The sequence below is a fragment of the Macrobrachium rosenbergii genome, chromosome 48 (assembly GCF_040412425.1).
Source record: "Macrobrachium rosenbergii isolate ZJJX-2024 chromosome 48, ASM4041242v1, whole genome shotgun sequence".
NCBI classification, from domain to species: domain Eukaryota; kingdom Metazoa; phylum Arthropoda; class Malacostraca; order Decapoda; family Palaemonidae; genus Macrobrachium; species Macrobrachium rosenbergii.
This window is the reverse complement of record NC_089788.1, coordinates 14366753-14387368: the sequence shown is the minus strand read 5'-3', so window position 1 is coordinate 14387368 and position 20616 is coordinate 14366753. Positions and strand designations below refer to the sequence as shown.

Below are 20616 nucleotides of genomic sequence, written 5' to 3'. Positions count from 1 at the left end.
CGGAAAGGAACATCCACCTTACTGGTTGTAATTTCTAAACTATTCTGATCATTAAAGGTCGACCGGTGACCCGACTCCGAATCTACTGAAAGATGAATAACCTCTTTGGCATTAAATCTCACGGCATTCAGATTCTCAAACGAAATTTTGCAGTAATACAATAATTTAAAATATTTTTGCTTTAAATGTTCTTTGCACAGCAAATCCATCAGATCCGACATGCCCAAGAGCTGTTGTTGGTAGCTTAGTGCCCTGTTACGTTTGGTAAAAATTTTCACCGCTGGTTCTGATAATTGTATGACAGTTCTTCGAAATGAGTATATTTAATGATACATTGTTTTTGTTGTCAGTTTCACGCTGATCCCAAGAGAAGACAAATTTTTCCCCAGAAGTCCTGTGATTATCTTCATAGTCGTCTGGTAATATTTCTGAAATTCTTTTTAACTCACAGGCTCATCTTTCACCATTTTCTTGTACAAATGGTTCTGACAATCATTTTAACGGGTAGTGTTTTCATTTTTTCTCAAAATGTATCGCGTCATTGATTTTTTTTTTTTTTTTTTTTTTTTTTTATTTTTATTTTATTTTTTTTTTTTTAGTTTCTTGGAGTAAATGTGAAATCTAGTGGAGAATCTGGTTCATTTATGTGAGTGGAGTAGCAGTCGAGTTTTCCGCCCTTCCAGCCAATTTTATAATTAGCTGCGATCTGGAAAAAAAAAAATTTACTTTTGTGTGGAGAGATCAAAGAAGTAAAATATTTTTGGAGATGCATTCTGAATCTCTGCAAAACACTGAAAATATGCGTAATAACCTCAATAATTGACATTTTTAAAATCTCACTTTCAACCTGCTCTAGTTAGATTTAGCTGGCCCTATGCTAGCATAACATAATATAAGCTTGTATGAAAAACAGGTTAATGTATTATGTATCGAATAATTTAGGTGATATATATATATATATATATATATATATATATATATATATATATATATATATATATATATATATATATATGAAGTATACACACACAAAAAGCCTACCATTATAAGTGCTGCATATACATTTTGCTCAGCCATTCTTCTTCAATGCAGGCTCGGGGTCCATGCCCAAACGGAAGAGACAAGAAAGGATTGATGGCGTCTTTTGTGAACCATCTCTCAGGCAGGAACTCGTTTGGGTTTTCGAAATATTCAGGCAGGCGACATGATACTTGATTTTGAGTCACAATTACCGTCTGCAATTTTAGAGAAGGTTTAACATTTCGGTTGCCACAGTCTCAGTTTTATTGACTTACACATGACTTGAAACTGTTTTGCAAGCTGTTATCCTTATGCTGTAAATATTTTTGTGTGGAAAAAAATCTCCCTTTATTTATGGTAAAATTGGACAAGGCGGCTTTAACAAGAAGTCTTTTAGTCTCAGTTATCTGCAAAGGATGTGAAATATAAAGGCTTTTGTCCAAAGAACATAAGGAACAATTGCCCAGCACGGGTCCACTTAATACTAAAGTTAGTATCATAACCCAACTTAATCTACAAGCATCCTTATCAAGCTCTGGGCTTTCCCACCAGACCATCTGTGCCACTTCTAGAAACCCTACTGCAGGTGACTACTGTTGCTTCACTCCCTTCCCTTTCCCTTCATTATGCCCATTATGCATATTTTTTCCCCCTTTGTTTTCATGAAATTTCTAAGCCTACTTGGGTCTCCAACTTACACCTTTTGGGATGTTGTAGCCCCTGATAACGGTTTCTTCAGCAACAATCCTTCCAACGCCTATAGATATTGGATGGAGTCTGCTGCTTTCCTTCACAACAGCTTTCAAGTACCTTGCCTTTGCTAGGACGACTTTCGTTACCTGTTGAGAACAATTCCTTGGTAAATTTGCATTTTTTTATGTTTGTTTGTTAGATTAAGCTGCGTTGATATTTAATCATTTCATCACTTGTAGAAGACGTTTCAGTTCGGGGATTATTTGGGAATAAGAGACCGGGTTATTTTATTTTGAATTTAATCTTTGTTCTTATTTTAAAGAGGAGGCTGATGGGATGGGTAACCCGATACCCCAAACTAGCGCAGGATCTAAGGAAACGAGAAAATGAATGTAAAAAGATGCAAAAAGCTCCTTTTAACCCGGGAAGAACGATAGACTCCTCTGAAGATGGATAATTGTTTAATAGCTGGGTATAGGTCTCTGTTAGATGTGTTTCATAGCCAGGTAAGTCTTAGTTAGTTGGGTTCATGTAGTTATCCACACCCGGCCTCTTATTCCCCTTGAACACCTTACTGCACTTTTGGGCAGCCTGTAGGCAAGAGCCTGTGTTGTTATAAGCCAGCTTAATCGAAACTAACCAACAATTGCCAGTCTTAACAGGGGCATGAAAATTAGAAAGGTTTGGTCTAAATGTAGTAGCATATGCAATTTTGATAATTATTCAAACGGAAGACTGTATTTCCCGTTAACAAATAACAATAATGATATCACCCACACCAAAGTCAGCACTAATTAAACTTACCTTTCCATCTGACTGAGAGAGGAGATCTCGAGCTTCTTGAGCCAGCAGTTCTTGTTTTTCTGGATTTGTTGCCAGATTATATAAGGCATAGGAAAGAGTGAAGCTTCCCTGAAATAATTTGAATTGTCATTATTAATAATAGCTTACATTGATGAGTTATGTCAACTGTAAGGATTGTATTTCATACAAAGGTAATATCAAAACCACAAATTAACAATATTTTTACTCTTAGAATCAGAGTTCGTTTTATGTAGGGTGTACCAGCTTAAGAACACTTTAATCCTGCAAGAACACTTAGTTTTCTCGATACCTGAAGTGATAAGCTCCCCTAAAAGTTGCCAGAAAGTTGCAAGAACATAACCTTGTTGCCATCATCTCGCCTTTGCACAGAACCATTTTTTTTTTTTTTTTTTTTTTTTTTTTTTATAATTTCAACTTAGCTCGGCAGATCAATGGCAAATAGAGCCTCTTTCAAAGGAAGGGAAATAGGAATACAGAAAAGAAAAAGGAATTGCATAAAAGAAAGATTTATACAGACCACATTTTCTCTGAGTTGGCAGATGACAGCTTGCTTTGGTCAACTAAAGAAGTTGATGGAAATGAAGTTCTTGAGGGGAACATATCCAACAGTCATAGAATATATTGTATTTTTCGGTTTGGCTATGCATTTTTAAACTGTAAATTTATTTTGAGTAAGAAAAGTGAAATGATAATGTAAGTTTTATAGAAAAAAAAGTAAGTCTGGGTAAGGTATGCTTACAAGATGAGAGTCATAGAAACCAAATAGACCACTTAGTTGTTGATCGAGGGGGGAAAAGAACGTTGAGTAGTTCACAGAGCTCCAGGGAAGCTGCTGTTGGCAGCGAATGCCAGCTTGTCATTGCAACACAAAAGCCTAAATTGAGAGCGCCAGCAAGAAAAGTTGACTAGAGTATTTAGGACAGGTGCAGTAAAGCTTCTTGCAGATGGACAATGAGAGGCGTTTACAACTGGAGGTCGAAGTAGACTTACTGTTCTAGAAACCATACCTAAGGAGGAATATAGACATAAGTGACGACTGTTTTGGCATCAAGAATGTGTATCAGTCTCCTGGGAAAAAAGATTGGGATAAGGGCAACGAGACGGAATTTTGGATACAATTATAAAGAATACAAAAAGTAAATGGTCCATATAGGTAAATATCAGAGAGGAGATGAAGAAAGAGAAGGAGAATGCGCGAAGTACTCAAGTCAAGGTATTGATGTTGAACGAAGATCAAGGTGAGATAAGAGAGATTAGGGAATAATTTGATTGATATACCAGAAGTTGACAAAGGTCTGAATGTGCCCTTGCATGAATTCACAGTTCCTGAAGTGGAATAAATAATGAAGGAACTTAAGAGATGGAAAACACTAGGTTGTGATGGAACCACTGCAGGTATGACCTGAAATTAAAATGATGCCTCATTTAGAAATTAGATTATTTTACAGAATATTGAATTTGGAAACAAAGCCTGATAATTGGGAACTGGAAGTCTTGGCTAAAGTTATGAGGAAAGAAATTGGTAAAAAGCTCATTGATTTACTGATTTTGAAAAGGGGAGAAGTTGCACAGAGCAAATATTTGTGTTAGACATATTGTACAGCAGTGTATGAATTTAAAAATACCCTCTGAAGGCTTTTTTTTTTTTTTATTATGAGAAGACATTTGACAGTATCCACAGACCAGCTTCTTTCTACAGTATATTTCACATTACCGTCTGTGACTTCTTTCTAATGAACTCCATAATATTCTTTGGAAGCTTGAATTTCAAGTCAACGACCCCTGTGGGCTTGTTCCACATGAGTAGGGTTCATCTTCTGAATAATAACATTATTGTGATGGAAGGTCTTGCATCATTATAGCATTCCTGTTAAATATGTAAAGCTAATTGAAATTATCCATGAAAAAGTACTGTGGGTGCAAAGTTAATGGTGATGGGTTCTTGTCTAGAGAATTTGCAGTTAACAGATGGATACTACAAAGGAATATTATTTCACCGTGGCTGTTTGCCATTCTCTTAGGTTTTATAGTGAAAACGGTGATCGGATATGGAGAAGAATGTATGAACGATAGAAAGCTGAAAGACATAGAAAATGTAAATGATGCATCTTAATCAGTAAAACACCACTGGACTTACAAAGCTTCCTTAATAGATTGGATTCGGATAAATCTAAGAAACAGAAGTAATGATGACAGAGCATGCATAAAGGGATAAAATGACATTAAATGGAGTAAAAGACCATAGGTAGAATCTTGCAGATATTTAGGTTTACTTGAGTTGGAATGTAGTGAAAGACTAAAGACAAATCAAGCAATGGGAAGGCTTAATAAGATTTTGTAAACAAATGATTGCAATTGCATTCGAAAGTAATATGATGCATGAGTCTAGTAAGAACTGTATTGCTGTATGGACCTCAATCTCGGTATAACATTGAAGCCATCAAAAAGACTTTGTTGATTTGAGAATGAAGCTGTCAAGATTATTTTTAGCCAGATGGCAGGATAGTTAGAAGTTATACCATTAGGGAAAATGCAGAAGTTCTGTAAGTAGATGAAATAATGATGAAAGGGAAATGGAGAGGGCTCTTACATGTCTCTTGCACAGCACCAAGGAGAATAGTATATGATAATGTCAGATTGGCTCTTGTGGGCACCGGAAGGTTCAAGGGACCCCAGATCTACTAGATTAGAGCTATTAGAAGGGAAGCTGAGGATGAGCGGAGAATTTTGGAATATAGCAAAATAAAGACGAGTGTGTCGGAATTTCACAAAGGCCCTTTGCGTCACATGGCTTTGATGGCGACGAAAGCAGCTCAGGAAACTTACTTCACATAAACTGCAACCATTTTTTATATATATATCAGCTGAATATTCAGGATGCATAGCGTAGTTTGAAACACAGGGAAGAAATTTGCTTGTTCTTTTCAGTATGAAATCTATTTGGATTTAATTTTTATCTGTAAATTGGTATATCACTATCAAACGTCAGGGACTCCAAAATTTAATGCAACATAAAGAAGATTGATGGAAAAATACAAGAAAATAATCTCTCGATTATATTACTTGACTTTAAAACTAATGCTTATCAGTACAACACAGGTCAAGACAGGATTCTCTGGTGCACATTTTCAAGAAGAAAGCGAAAATAAATAATTTCATCCTTTCTCATTGCCCTTACCGTGTCAGTCCCAGCCAATAAGGTGTCGCAGAATACACTAACGATGTCTTTCTTGTCGAGACCACTTCGGAGGAGGAAATATTCCAAGACGGTCGTTGGGTTATCAGAGTCTTCAAGTCGACTTTTCAGTTCACTATCTTTGGCCTCCACATACTTATACGCTATTCTGTCAAAACGGATAACAAGCCATTAGCGAAAGGAAATGTGCATGTGCTTACAGAGTATTTTATGCATTATCAAACCGAAAACTGTGATAAAAAATTATGGTTGATTCGTAACTATTTTCATTTTTTGTCTTGACTTTCTTTGATGATGGCAATATACTGTATATTATATATATACTGTATATACATACAGTATATATGCATACATACAAAGATTAATTTAGTTGTTTTTGAAGCCTACCTGTAAATGGTATCTTGTCCATTTGTTAACTTTTTGTAAGTGGGTGTATTGAAGACTTTCCAGAGGTGGAATCCGTTGTCCGTACTGAAGATGGTGGAATTCGAGTCGTCGGAGGCTTTTATTAGGTTCATTGCCTCTTGACTTATTTCATGTGGATTGTCTTTGTCGATGCAGCCAAGTCTGACATCCAGTGTTGCTGCCATAGTTACTGAAAAAGAACTGTTTTTAGTATCTGATGGCCATTTGGAGTTAGTTGCTGGATACTTCTGTAAAGTATTTTCATGCTGGTTATCATATTTTCTCGTTTTCATTATAGGATATAGTAAATATGAACAGATTGCTTAGTGGATGATACTCAACACACTTTTCATGTAACATTCTGACTTTGTCTATATATCCAACCTTTCATTTTCACTGTTGTTTCAAGGAAGGCAAGAAAGTATTAAAATACATGTAGCTACTCCTAACCATCGTACGCGTTAGCTTACTTTTTCACCTTGAGTCTATTAACAAATGGCGTGACAAACTATTTTCGTTATTTTCTCTTTCACACGAATACTTGCAAAATTTCATCTTTCTGAAATCATGCGTTCCCAGTGGGCAAAACCTTGCAGAACACACTTTTAAAAATACACTCATTATTCTCTCACTCCTGGAGCCATATTCACTATATACACCATTTCTGTTGCTCTTGAGTGCCTTTCCATTCACATCACCTAGCACAAACAATCTTTAGCCTTCGCCAAGCCTTTCTAGATTCCCCACCTATACAGAAATGAAACCTATAATATTTGAATATCAACGGAGAAATTGATGAAATATACTCACATTCAAGAAAAAGTCTTTTCTCAAGATCAAGGAAATTGGGGATGAGACCCGTTACTGGATCACGTAAGATGGCAACCAGATCAACGAAATCTTGGGCAACCTGAGATGAATAGAATCTGGAGAAATTTGTAATAATTGAAAGGGTAGGGTTGTCCTAAACGGTGTTATCTATATATTAAAAAACTATCACGGTTTTATATGGTACCGACCATCATTTTAGAACAGAGGGGCTCTCATTATCTATCCTGCTGCACACAAAGAATGCAGTGGCTATCCTTGAAGTTGCAAGCAAATGAGAGGGTAGTGATTGTGGTATTAGTCCACGGATTGTGTATGGTGGGAAACTGAGTATGACAGGAGAAAGAATGGTGATAAGAAGTACATAAGGTACAGGATTCAAAACGTGAAAGTGAAAGAAAAATTCTAGGTGAATGAACCTTGCTGGATCTTATAGCTATTTTGGAATAAAATGACGGATGCTGGTTGGAATCATAAATTATATGAATCAAGAAAAATAGATGTTCTGCAAAAAGTTTGGAAAAGTTTAATATGAAAGTAGAATCTTGAATCTATGAGAGTTATTGAGCCAACTCTCATTTGAAAGTTAAGTTTTGTTGATTGTAAATGGGAAAGCAAAATACCATTAATTAATGGTGGGGGATGGCTGGTGAGTTAGCAAATGTATAGATTGCGTACACAGTAAAAGTTTTGTACATGTGTCAAGATACATCAAATATGTTGGAGAGGTTTGGTGACATGCAGGACTATGATTTTGGCTGAAAAGGAGTAACGGGGGGGCGGGGGGCAAGTTGCTAGTATGGCATGGAAAAGTTGGTGGAATGGAGCGAGTGTGAAAGTGCGTGCATCACAGAGACGAGTGGTACGTTGTGGGTGCGTATGATATAACATTAATAATGAGCCTCCTGTGTAGGAGGTATAAAGCAGCGAATGCTTTACGAGGGTTAGTACAGGAATTTCATCCGTGATTCAAGAGTTGTTGATAATATTATTACTGAGCACACCCGAAGTTCCATTGAGTTGCTAAAAACTTCCCATTATGCAGTAAAAGATTGAAAAACAAGAGAAGCTTCAGAAACGAGAAGACTTAGACCAGCTGATTAAAAAAACACATGGGAAAAAATGGAATCCCTTGATAAAAGCAACAGGTATTAACTGAAAAGAGCAAAAATGGTATCCCTTGAGAAAATCAACAATTATCAACTGAAAATAGGAGAGTACCACTCCCACTGTACCTCACTGGCAACTGGAAGGCGGCTGAGGACGCTTTGTGGCCTGCTCAAAACTTTCTGGGCTGGGCTCCGTAATTTCCACCATTCAGGTCCATTTCTGGAAAATTATATTACGCGTGTACAAAGAAAGGATGAACACACACGGACGGACACACATTCACCGAAACAAATATATATTCATGTATATAACTAAGTCTGTTTCTGTACATAAAGACTTAATTGTGTGGAGGTTGAGTGATGTGCAGAGGCAGAAGTCTTTTATAAAGAGGAAAATAATTAGCAACCCAGTTACCCACTTGTAGAAGTCCATATTATTAAAACAAAAAGGGCCTTGATTATTTTTCGTGGAGTTGGCGAGAAAATAATTTCTTTCCCGAATCTCAAAGAAAAAATATTAGCTTACTCTCAGAACTGTGACAATGGTTTACTGATCTTTGGGAGAATTTAAACAATTTTGCATCTCACTAAAATTAGGTATCGAGTAAATAGAGCCACCAAATCTAACGTAGGCATGTATGTATGCAGCAGATATTTTGAAAAAGAATACAGTAGATAAAAGTTTGTTGGAAGAAAAATTCAATGTTTTGATGGAGAAAAGAGCAAAATGTGCTTCCAGTATCATCCTAGAAGTTGAAGGCTTCAAAGATTAGAAATTAAGATGAAAAAACACAAGTCTTTTGCTTCTCTAGTAGCTAAGCCACCATGTTACTTCCTTGGGCTAGTTAAAGGCTTTAGTTTCCCTGTCCCTTTGGTTTTTGCAGTGGAAAATAACTCTTTGGGTGTTGATGAGAGGAAGGAGACAGGAACTAAATGTTGAATGCTGGAGAAAAAATAAGTTTAAAGATATTCTTCTCAGTTGGTTTGACGAAGTCCAGAGGTACACACCAGACCTTTTATTAACTACAGAACCATTATTTACAGGGCCCCGTGTGGAAGTGTGCTTGCTGTTGTAAGACCGGCTTAATTAGCTCTAACCAACCAGATAATTGGGTACAGGGACGTGAAAACTATTAGGGTAGACTCTCCCTGTCTTACTCCGTAAAAATTTTGTTGCTAATGTTTTATTTTTCGTACTTTTCCCCCCAAACTTTTGCTTTTGGGAAATAATTTTTTTATTCACGCTTAAAGTACCAGTGCCGGAACCTTTTTTCTGTAAACCAATCGACTTTGTAACAATGGCAAATATTGAAGATATCTAGTTTGCCTTTTCGTGATATAGATAAATGACCTCTTTCGACTACAGTAATTCAGTATTAAAAGTATCTTACCAGTTTTAAACTGAAACGTTTCAAAACATGTTTCATGGAATGAGTCAAGTTGAATACAAACAGAAAAAAATAGGGTTTCCATTATTTACGAAACTTTTCTCGCTTCACTATGCCTTGTTCTTTACTACAAATTCAATAGTATGTCTAGGTGCCTGGTTCCGGTGGTTCCTAAGCGCGCTCTCGACAAACACAGTTGTAGGCACACTACACTATTCGCGTGAGGTACAGGGCTTTGTTCCCTTGTTTTTTTTACAGTTTTAATCTTCTGTAGTTTTACTTTATAGTACTTCTAAACGTTTATTTTGATTCTTGTCCATTACCTTTTTTACAACAATAACCCCGTAAATTAGAGATGTTTCTAAACTAGATATTACAACCATAAAGCTGTAATGCTAGTCAACTCGAACGTAATAATTAGGGAAAACTTACGTTGGCAGAAGCCCGCCAGAGTTGTACATCTCGGGTCGATCAAGCCTGTATTTCTCGAGGGCGATATGGGAGCGTCTCATCGGGTATCGCCCCTCCGTCGCGTACATCGTCTCGATGTCCCGAGGGTCAAATAACAGAAGAAGATTCACGTTGCTAATCAACTCCTCGCGGACGATGGGACCAAATTCCCTTAGTTTCTTGAGACCGGTGTGATGCAGTCGACCGAATGAGTATTTACCTGGAGATGAAGAGTTGGTTAATATCCACCGAGTCAAATTTGCAATAAAGACGCAATTACTAGGTGGAAAATTTTGCGGATTTAAATGGAATTTCGTGAGGTAAGTCCACTATTAGCAAGGCAATTCCAGTGAGGTGGAGGGCATTCGTCTATATGAAACACGTTCACCAGATTATATTCATAAGGTTGTGAATAGTTGTATACAATCAAAAGAAACCATAAATTGGACTGCAGTTCTAGCAATAGACCAAGAAGAATAGAGTAGAATATAGAATTTAGGCCAAGAGCTGGGACCTTTGAGGTCATTCAGCGCTGAAATGAAAATTAACAGTAGAAAGTCTGAAAGGTATTACAGGAGGAAAACCTCTCATTTGCACAATGAAACAATTGATAGGAGAGTGTGGATAGCAAGATAGATGAAAGACAATATGAATGGAGGTACAGTAAAAGGAGTGAAAGGGGTTGCAGCTATTGGCCGAAGGGACGCAGCAAAGAACCTTAAGTAATACCTACAGTGCACCGCGTGAGGTGCACTGACGACACTACTCCCCTACGGGGTAGACCAAGAAGTCATATTCAGCTCTTAAGTTTTATAAAAAAAATCGTATTCAATCCTAGAAATATCCCGTATTGGGATAGTGCCGTCAGTGCGCCTCTTACGGTGCACTGACGGCATTACTTTGGGTTCTTTGCAGTTTCCCTTCGGTCCTAGCTGCAACCTGTGAAAAATACAAATTACTTTAGAAAATTCTTAATTTGTTCTTAGGGCAATGCAGACCATCACCTTTTATTTAGGGGACTCGCTTCTTAGGCAGGAGGTCGTTTCTGCAATAGACCAACTGTTGAACAACCCACTCACAAATGCCATGACTCAGTCGAGATAACAAGCTAAGGGTCAATGACTCTTGTAACCTCCCACTCGTTATGGCATAAGGATGACAGAGCAGTAGGCCCTGGGCTCGTGAGACGGTGTAGAGTCTATCTCGAGTAAGGAAGGGAACACGGTAACATCCCTTCAATTTTAAGGGAAGAGTGGAGGGAGAAGCGTGTTACAATGAATCTCTTAAGACTGGGGGCTCGATTGTGTAAATTCCTACAGCAGAGTTTAATCCTGTAGGTACTTGGCCTTGGCTGATGCTCTATAAGGGGAGAAATAAAGGTAGAAAGGAGAGACCAGTGATTACATTCATGTCCCCCATCTTAAACTGAGCCAAGTACTTGGATGAGATGCTTCTCTGTCCTAGAAGAGCTGAGTGCCTACACAATATATCGACTAGCCACCACAGGTCCCAAGAAGTTGCTTGTAGGCGACTCCCTCAGTTAGAATGAGGTGAAGGTTGTCCGATATTTCCAGACGCCTGCCTTCACGACTTTGGAAATGAAAATTTTCCTCTGAAGGCAAAGGGGAGTGGCATGGTCACAAGTGAGCAGTTTGTCTTGGAACTGGCTCTTGCCAAGAAGAGATCTGTTGTTAGCTGGCTGAGAGGGCCTGCTTTGTGGACCAGGCATAAGCCAAGCAAGTAGGGTGTGTTGTTTCAACCAGGTGTGCTTTTGATGAAACACTGATGGAAGTAGTCCTCATGTACAAGAAGTACCAAAGGGTTAGGGCAGTTTACTTTGCATGCTCAGCGAGGCCTGTGCCACAAAACAGTGCCAGTCCAGCAGGCATCTGCTTGGTCACCCATGGGTATTCGAGAGGCACCACCCCTTACAAACTAGGGAAAGCCCCATGAGACTTCTTGTGAGAGGCCCTCTTGGACTTCTCTTGTTTTTCCTTCAAGGGGAGGATATAAGAGGGGACGAGGAGGTGCATGGGCTAAACAATGAGGAGGAGGTGGAAGGACAGCACTTGTGTTTCTTCCCCTTTCTAGCTTGGGTCTTGCCCTCCTCGAATTCCGGAAGACTGGCTGAGGAAGGGAACATCATCAAAGCTGTATCTGCAGAAGGAGCAGGGGTGCCTCTGACAAACACTACTTCCACAGAAGGGTCAGACTCCTTAGCAGTGAAAGAAGTAACGAGAGCAGCAGCTGCAGGAGCAAGAGCTGTGGCAGAATCATCCTCCTTAGGCAGAGCTAAGTGGCTGAGGACACAGCGATCTCAGTGAAGGCCAGATCTTCCATAGGTACTCTGCCGATGACGATTGCCCTCTCATATGCGTCACTCGTGTCGTGTCCCTAGGTCTCTCGGCTGCGTGTCCACTCGACCACCTTTAACCACATTTCTATCCGCATGTCGTATCAAAACTTGCCAGATCCCAGGAGTAAAATTAGTTGTCTCCTAACTTCTGTATATCTCCCCTGGCAAAACTAGTGTGCTTATAGTGTCATCAAGAAAATGTATGGTAAAATGGAAAAGTGGCTCACGGTTATGGTGAAGGTTTTTATCATCATATTTCTGGTACCAGTTGAAGTCAATTGAGGTTTTTCCCTACCTAGTAGTCGTAAGAAACCTCTCTCTCTCTCTCCAAATTATGCCGTTACTTCACACCTGAACAGAAAACATCAGGTAAAAAAGTATAAAATGAAATATTTGAATATTAAAAAACTTTTAACAGAAGGCCGTTCCTAATTGATGGGAATATGCCTTACGCTTTCCAAAATCAGCAAGAAGGTACTTTCATAATAACCCAAAAAGTTTTGCAATGACATTATATAACCATGGAGAATTAAAACCTACAATGTGTTTTAGAGATCGTGTTGAGCTCATCTTTAAATAAAAGTCAGCTGAACTCTCCAAACAAAAAAATTAATATATATATATATATATATATATATATATATATATATATATATATATATATATATATATATAATTTTTTTTATTTTGTTTTGGGGAAGTTCAGTGGCTTTTGTTTACAGATGAGCTCAACACAATCTCTAAGTACATTGTGGATTTTATTTTTTCATGGTTATATAACGTCATTGCAAAACTTTTTGGATTAATATATTATATATACACACAATTTATTATAAAAGTGAAACCTGATGAGTTTCCCTGCAAAGGCTGCAACTTGAACTATTTGCTCCCCATAGGGGGATAGTGCCGTCAGTGCACCTCGTGCGGTGCACTGTAGGCATCACTTAAGGTTCTTTGCAGCGTGCCTTCGGCCCCTAGCTGCAACCCCATTCGTTTCTTTTACTGTACCTCCTTTCATATTCTCTTTCTTCCATCTTACTTTCCACCCTCTCCTAACAATTGATTCATATTGCAACTGCGAGGTTTTAACTCTTGTTACACCTTTCAAACCTTTTACTGTCAGTTTCCGTTTCAGCGCTGAATGACCTCATAGGTCCCAGTGCTTGGCCTCCGGCCTAAATTCCACCTTCAATTCAATTCAACTTGAACTATTGCTGGGGAACAGAAATTTGCAATTACAAGTGAAGAAACATCAGAGAGCATAAACGGCAATTTTAAGGAATAAAGTTTTAGTGGAACATAACATTGAAAGGTTCATGACATGATATGAGAGTTTTACGTTAATGAGATAGGTGTAGTTATTATATCAGGGTTCTCTGTCTATGGCAGGGTTCCCAACTTGGTGCCCGCGAGCACCTCTGCACTCTCTGATGGTCTTTCGAAGTTGTTAAAATCGTGCTCGCGAGCACCATCTCTTCGTAGGCCTAATGCTGAATTTAAAATACCCTTCCGCATATATATATATATATATATATATATATATATATATATATATATATATATATATATATATATATATATATATATATATATATATTATATATATATATATATATATATATATATATATATATATATATATATATATAAATTCAAATGTCCAGGATTTGAAATAATTAGCTTGTGTATCAGTATTCAGGAAATAATACTTCCTGTGAATTTTATTTGTTCTCATTTTTTCTTTGTAGTTTTCCACGTACATCACAACATGATTAACCTAATGAGGAATATAAATGATAATAAACAATCGTGTGTTTTAGTTTGTCGTTGAACAATAAAACTCATTGTTACATTTTTAGATACCAATATAATCTGATTTTAGAGGTAAACATATACCTGTGAATCACTGGGTGCCGCTAAAGTACTATAATATCTATGACAGTTACGTAAAATATGCCTGACTGGGGAATGTCAGTAACTTTGAATAAACATCCAAGCAGTAACAGTTCATTTTTGAATCTTCAATGCAAGTAATGTAAAAAATTTTTTACCTTTAAATAAACTAAGACTAAGTCTTTCACTTCTGACCGGACTGCTTCTTAATTCCCAAACTATAAAATTATTGTGGTGCTGTCACAGTTATCCAGAAAACAGGTGGGTGCTCATCAGCTTAAAAGGGTTGGGAACCCCTGGTCTATGGTAATTAGTCGTTTACTTAGGGTGACAAGGTAGTTAAACCAGGCTTGCGCTGGTGCTGCCGGTGTCTCTTCCCCTCCCACCCAGGTACAGGTAGCAGATTGCTTCTTTGATACAGTCGCACAAGCACAGGTGACATTGAATAGCGAAAGCACAAGCATGCAGACAATAAGGAGATTTAGGCAGCTGGTGGCTTTATGCAGGCAGAACGGGAAAACCGTCAATAATAATAAAAATGATAATGATAATAGCTGCGGCAGCAATGTAATAATGCTAATAAACCTATTATATAACGAGTAAAAAATGCGCCGAAGTCTCTACGGCGCAGTCGAGTTTTCTTTGCAGCGGATAATCAAGGCCACCGAAAATAAATTTATCTTTATGTGGTCTCGGTGTAATGCTGTATGAGCCGCGGCCGGTGAAACTTTAACCACGGGCCGGTGGTGGCCTGTCCTATATCGTTGCCAGATGCAGGATTATGACTAATTTTAACCTTAAAATAAAAACTACTGAGGCTAGAGGACTGCAATTAGCTATGTTGGATGACTGGATGGTGGATGATCAACATACCAATTTGCAGCCCTCTAGCCTCAGTAGTTTTCAAGATCTGAGGGCGGACGGACAGACAAAGCCGGCACAATAGTTTCCTTTTACACAAAGCTAAAAAGTAGTTAGTATCTTTATATTAATCTTTTGGTACGTAACAAAGATTATCCAAGTAAATTTATAATTAACGCCACGCATGGGCTTGCTGTCGTCCAATTCGGGGCGAGGTTCCCCTCCTTCTGGCCCCTATTTAAGCTATAATTATGCAAGAATGAAAGTAGTACCTTGGTTCAGAAGTTACTGGCCTTCTCGACCCGCCCTCATATTGCTTTGATTTTGCCGGCATGGAAACATTAGTGCTGATAATGAATGCAGAAAAAAAGTCTGATAAATGAGTATAACAATTTTGAGACGACATACCGATAAAGGGAAGATAGAGATACAAAGTTCCAACTAGAGGCAGAGACTTTGGTCCAGGTATATCTTCAAAGGGCTTTGCTGCTGCTTTTCCCAGAGCTGTGGGGTTTTCCAAATCATCACTGGCTCGGGAACTGTAAGGTGCTGCTGTTCCAGACCGTCTGCTAGCCAGAGCCTGTGCAGATTTACAACGGAAAATGAGAGGCAGCATTTCCCTCTGCCATGTGCACCACACAGGACCTTGACAGAACTTTAGCATTTCGGGAATCATTTGTATGCGAGGATCGAAATGTTATATAATCTAGAGCAAACTCTACTTTTTCTGCAACGTTTCACATGCCCGCCAACGTTTAACACCCACTCAGCGTACACAACTTTAAGAATATGGTACACGTAACTGTTGACGGTTGGTGCAGAAAATCGTTAACGTTAGTTCAAACAAGTGCACAGTAGTCAACCGCCTCTTGTTGGTCGTTTCACTGCCAGTGTACAAATGCTACTTCAGTTCTGCTCATCGCAGATCTCCTCAAGGTGACTCGTTGCGCCCCGCGAATGTCTTGACGTCAGAACTTGTCCGATTCTGAGAACGTTAGTGTGGCCAATATTGGCGTTTGAATAAACTAATTGAAACGCCGCCTCAGTCGGTTGTATATTCACAAGCAAGCTAGATATAATGAAAATTATTTCCACAGCCTTATCATGTGAGTCAAAAGCCTTTCATTGTATTTTGTTGTACACTTGAAAACTCACTTCTGCTTCATGACAAGTTGGAAAAAACGTTACTTTGAGGCGAGCCCAGATTTCTCAGAAAGTTGATTTCAGCGAAATAACGCGGCCAAGTATAAAAGCACAATATTTACAATCTCTCTCTCTCTCTCTCTCTCTCTCTCTCTCTCTCTCTCTCTCTCTCTCTCTCTCTCTCTCATTAAATCGAATTCAAAGAATTCCAGTCATTGTTTATAAACAAGGAGAGCAAGTACTTGCCGGTAAGGATGTAATGCCGGTCATTGTTTAGTTGTTGCCTTCTTTTGGATAAAAAATTTAAATTAAGAATAATCATGGCCTCTAGCGCCGCGTGACGCAAAGGGCCTCTGAGAAATGCTGCCCCTCACATCTTTCCTGTGCTTCATCTTCCACAAATCTCCACTGATCTCCAGCCTCCCTTCTCGTAGTTCTCATGCAGTTAGACCTCCTATGATATTAATAATAACAACGGATTAGTTTTATAATATAAAAGTTACGATTAGTCCTTCAGTTATAATTGTTATTAACTAAGCGCAAAAGTGCCCATACCGACTGACTGGGATCGTCACTCGTGTTTACGTTCAAAAGATAGGGAATCTGTCTTCTGAAAGCAATTGCTGTTGGATATGCCGTCAAGGGAGGGACTGAGAGAATCCATTGTTTTCATTCACATGTCAGCGTGACCTCGGTGCCCGGGCAAGGAAGAACAGAGATGGACGGTGATAGAGAATCCTCTCTTACGCTGGATGCTGGGCAGTGGAAACACATGAGTTTATCCATACAGGCACTTGTTTCAAGTATACAAGAGTCAATAAAAGTGTAGGTGAATTCTGATTCGGTGCCAATCTGTATTTTAAGGGAACTGTGTTGCTGTGCATGTGACCAGTGCTTTAGTATACAAAGTTTTTAAATATAATGTTTACACATCAGTGATAAAAAATCTCTTCCAATTCAAAAGGAGCTGATTTTAGCTCATCATAAACAATGTGCAAAGATAAGAATATTATTAAGTTGGTAACGTTTGATCGTAGGTTTTGGCGGTAGTGTAAGTGGGTATGAGTTTTACCTATTGTTAGTAGGTCCTTCTGGATTAACTGCCATAACTTTCAATTACTGTACCCAATATATACAGTATTAATATTATTTCCATTTTCAAAATCATCTCTGTCATGAATGATGCAAATCCACTAAAGGCATAATGCTAATGCAGGCTAAACTTTTTAAAATAATAAATGATGTCAGTAAGGAAAAAATTTCCCATAATATATGAGTTCTTCAATTTGGTTGTTAGACTTGAATCTGTCACGTATTTATTCAGCGGTATTTGCTTTGTAATGACGAACGGGAGTTGGTCATATAATGTAGCAACAATGACTTTACAAAAACAGTCCAGCGGCATTGGGCAGCGCCATTGTCCTGTGCAGCTGTATAATGAATAAGGTGTGTTCATTTTACCGGAAGATTGGTAAATGAATAGCTGAGTTTTAAGCATAATTCTTTGATCGTAAGTAATAGCTGAGGAAGAACATGTTGCTCTTCCTACAAGCTGATTGGCCAGCAAAGACTTTCTGTTTCTTCACAGATAATCTTTATTTTTTAGTCAGGAGACCAAGACTGGCTAGGCCTCTTGTTACAATTTAGAATGAATGGTTTAGGAAATAGAAAAAAAGCAAAGAATTTCACATCCTGGAAATAAATGGTATCAGAGACTGACCAAACCTGATGACCCTCAAGTTTGTGATTCAAACAGTATCTATGAGACTGAGAGGCCTGATATTTGCAACGTGTAATATCACTTCCAGACAAATGCAGCATTACGAAGGAGTTGTGAAGTTAGGCAAGAAGAGTCTCTCACATATTATACAATAAGCCTCTGATTCTGTGATTTCAAGAAAATTAGTGTGTGAAGAGCTTTCCCTAAAATGAGAAGGACGGTAAGTCTCGCACAAACTTCAAGGGGCTACCCAGCAGCATAGTACGTGCAGTACTGGGAAAGCACAGCTGGCTTCTTAGAATCAGACGCAGCTGGCCCAGTTCTGTAATGTGGTCTTTGCAAGATATGCTCCTTTGTAATTCAGAACCCAGAATATTGATAAATCATAGGAATCAATTTCTACATTCTCAAATTTGATTTTGAAGGCGGGATTGTGAAAATGAGATAGAAGAGAAATTACCATTGGAAGCATTAAACTAACAAAGTTTCTTTTGGCCTAACTAGAGGTACTAAACAGACCGACATTAACAGAATTACAGAAGTTTTGAGTAAAATTGGGAATGTACCTAGATGGAAAAGAAGGCGAATGTGATTGACAAGCACCACTTTGGGTTAGATACGGCTCAAGTTATGGCTGCAAGTATTTATTTAACGTAAGAAGCCTCGATTTTTCCTCTTCAGATGATATTTCATGATTAGAACCCATACTTTTTCGTAGTGTGTCCACCCTCAGGACAGCAGAGACAATAACAAACCCTAGATAAAAGAGGGAATAAAATGTATGGAAGTTTACGAAAGTGTGCTTTGCAATTATACGTTATGTGCTTCGAGAGAAGATGGTAAAGATGCAGCAACCGATGAAGAGGGTCACTTGAAATTGAGACGCAAAATCTACTTGTGTCTCTTGTCTCTTGTCCACGCCCTCTTGCCACTTGTCACTAGCTTCACCTAAACTTCTGTAAATTTCTCATGTATGGAATGCATCTTGTAATGTATGTGGTAAATCCATATTTTTATTCTTGGTTGTATTCTTGAATTCATTAGTTCTTTCCACCTTACACTGTCGTATGTTCTGTGGAAAGGTTTTTCTGATTTTCCTCCAAAAGCTGAACATTACCTCAGATTAGATTTTTTCAATGTAAATTTATATAATTTACAGTGAATCTGTGTGGTACTTTCTGTCTCTCACGCAGTTACTTTATTCCTTTTTCCTTTGATCTATTTCTTTAAACCTATTACTGAATTGTTTCCATTTCTCTATCTTTATTATTCTACCTTCGTTGATCAATGAGGGTGTCCAGATATTTTGTTGCTTTTCAGTTTTTCAGCCAGTTTCGAGCCCAGCAGTACGGAATTGTGACATCGTGTACTTCGGATACGAGTGTGATATCCAGGTTATATAATTGATAAACGCGATAGTAAATAAACTACAATTTAAGGAATCAGTTTTAATCTATAAACCGATATACTTTATGTTTTACTAATATTATCAGAATTATTAGAAAATGTATAATCATATTTCAACATTTTCTCCTGTTGCAATATTAGAACAGCAGTGAAACCGGATTTAATTTCAGTGTTTGAGGTTTGTCAGTTTTGTAGTGATCCGATTGTCTAGAATAAATATTGACAATTTTTGGAAATCGGTGTTTTAACTTTTAAGAAGAAATATATACGGTTGAAGAAGCTGCAGGTTTTATCTGTCTTTCGACTGAAAGATTGAATTAGGTTTCCAACATCACAGGACTTTCCATCTAGTGAAGGTATGGAGCCTATCCTTTTGTAGCTTAATGAAACGCCTGTGGTGTACGGTAGCCCTATCATTCTTCTGTAAGGCTAGAGTTGTTGAAGTTAAACTTTTGCATTATGGAACGGAAAATTTTGAAAAATCATATTTTTCAACTCTAGGAAAGCGATAGGCTAGTGGTTTAATGTAAATTTATAGGCCTACCAAAAGTCGGCACAAATCCTACATAGCCTAAGCTATAGGCTAAGGCCAATATGCTTATCTTGTTAGGGATATCCCAAAAAATATCTTGTGGAGTAGGTTTGCATGTGAGCTCATTGATACGTCAAGAAGGGTCAGGATGTTCCAGATGTTAGCTCTCCGAAAAAGATATACTTGAAATCTGAGGCCACTTGGGATGGTATTCACCGTGATCTTATTGAGTTCAGTTGAAGTGATATTTACCAAAATCCAAATATAGTTGAGTGTTTAAATGATCATCATTGCCCCATATCAAAAAGGGAATTCCTTCAGAAGTCCTCAAGTTTTGTCTATGAAGATAAGCCATGGCTTAATGCTGCATACAAGTAGGCTAGACGTCGAATTACGACAGGGTTAGGTCTTGCATGCATTTCGTTAGCCGAATTTTAACATAACTCGGTTTGCAATTCAATATTTAGGTATATATGAGCTACCCCATAGCTTAACTCCTTTTGCCTACTGCCTACCATGGTTTTATCTGCAATAATATATATTTATACAGTAACTTTCTTATTAGTTCAGAAAAATGCTTTACTATATTAATTTTTTTTACTTATAATTTAGTAAATTTCCCTTTTTACATTGTTGTGTTCCCTTACCATGAATTATACCCAGAAAGCATTGCGTCACTTATATTTTGCAGTAGACAAGACTCTTGGTATGTTACTTTTCAGAAATGTATTAAAAAGATAATATTAATCTTCTGTTTTACTGCAGTCATCGATTTCCCATTTTGCCTTGT

General features: G+C 38.0%; 2 protein-coding genes across 5 annotated transcripts in view; one reads left to right on the top strand and one right to left on the bottom strand.

Moving 5' to 3' along the window:
* BORCS5 (BLOC-1 related complex subunit 5) overlaps positions 1 to 20616 on the top strand; it is a 352792-nt gene that overhangs the window by 103516 nt on the left and 228660 nt on the right. Inside the window, exon 1 of one of the 4 annotated variants that reach the window (XM_067091398.1) lies at positions 19370 to 19650. The exons of 1 other annotated variant lie outside the window; for it this stretch is intronic. The gene's annotated coding sequence lies outside the window, so the exon portion shown is untranslated. Of the gene's footprint in view, positions 1 to 19369; positions 19651 to 20616 lie in introns of those variants that run through there. 2 more of the 4 variants (XM_067091397.1, XM_067091395.1) reach the window with 2 other exon arrangements.
* LOC136831279 (cytochrome P450 302a1, mitochondrial-like) lies at positions 546 to 15965 on the bottom strand. The gene is given in 11 exon segments (XM_067091388.1): positions 546 to 706; positions 1042 to 1085; positions 1088 to 1235; positions 1719 to 1859; positions 2518 to 2625; positions 5717 to 5882; positions 6122 to 6329; positions 6950 to 7049; positions 8203 to 8296; positions 9897 to 10134; positions 15433 to 15965. Coding segments are annotated over 11 exon segments (1626 nt in total). The 5' UTR covers positions 15701 to 15965; the 3' UTR covers positions 546 to 595.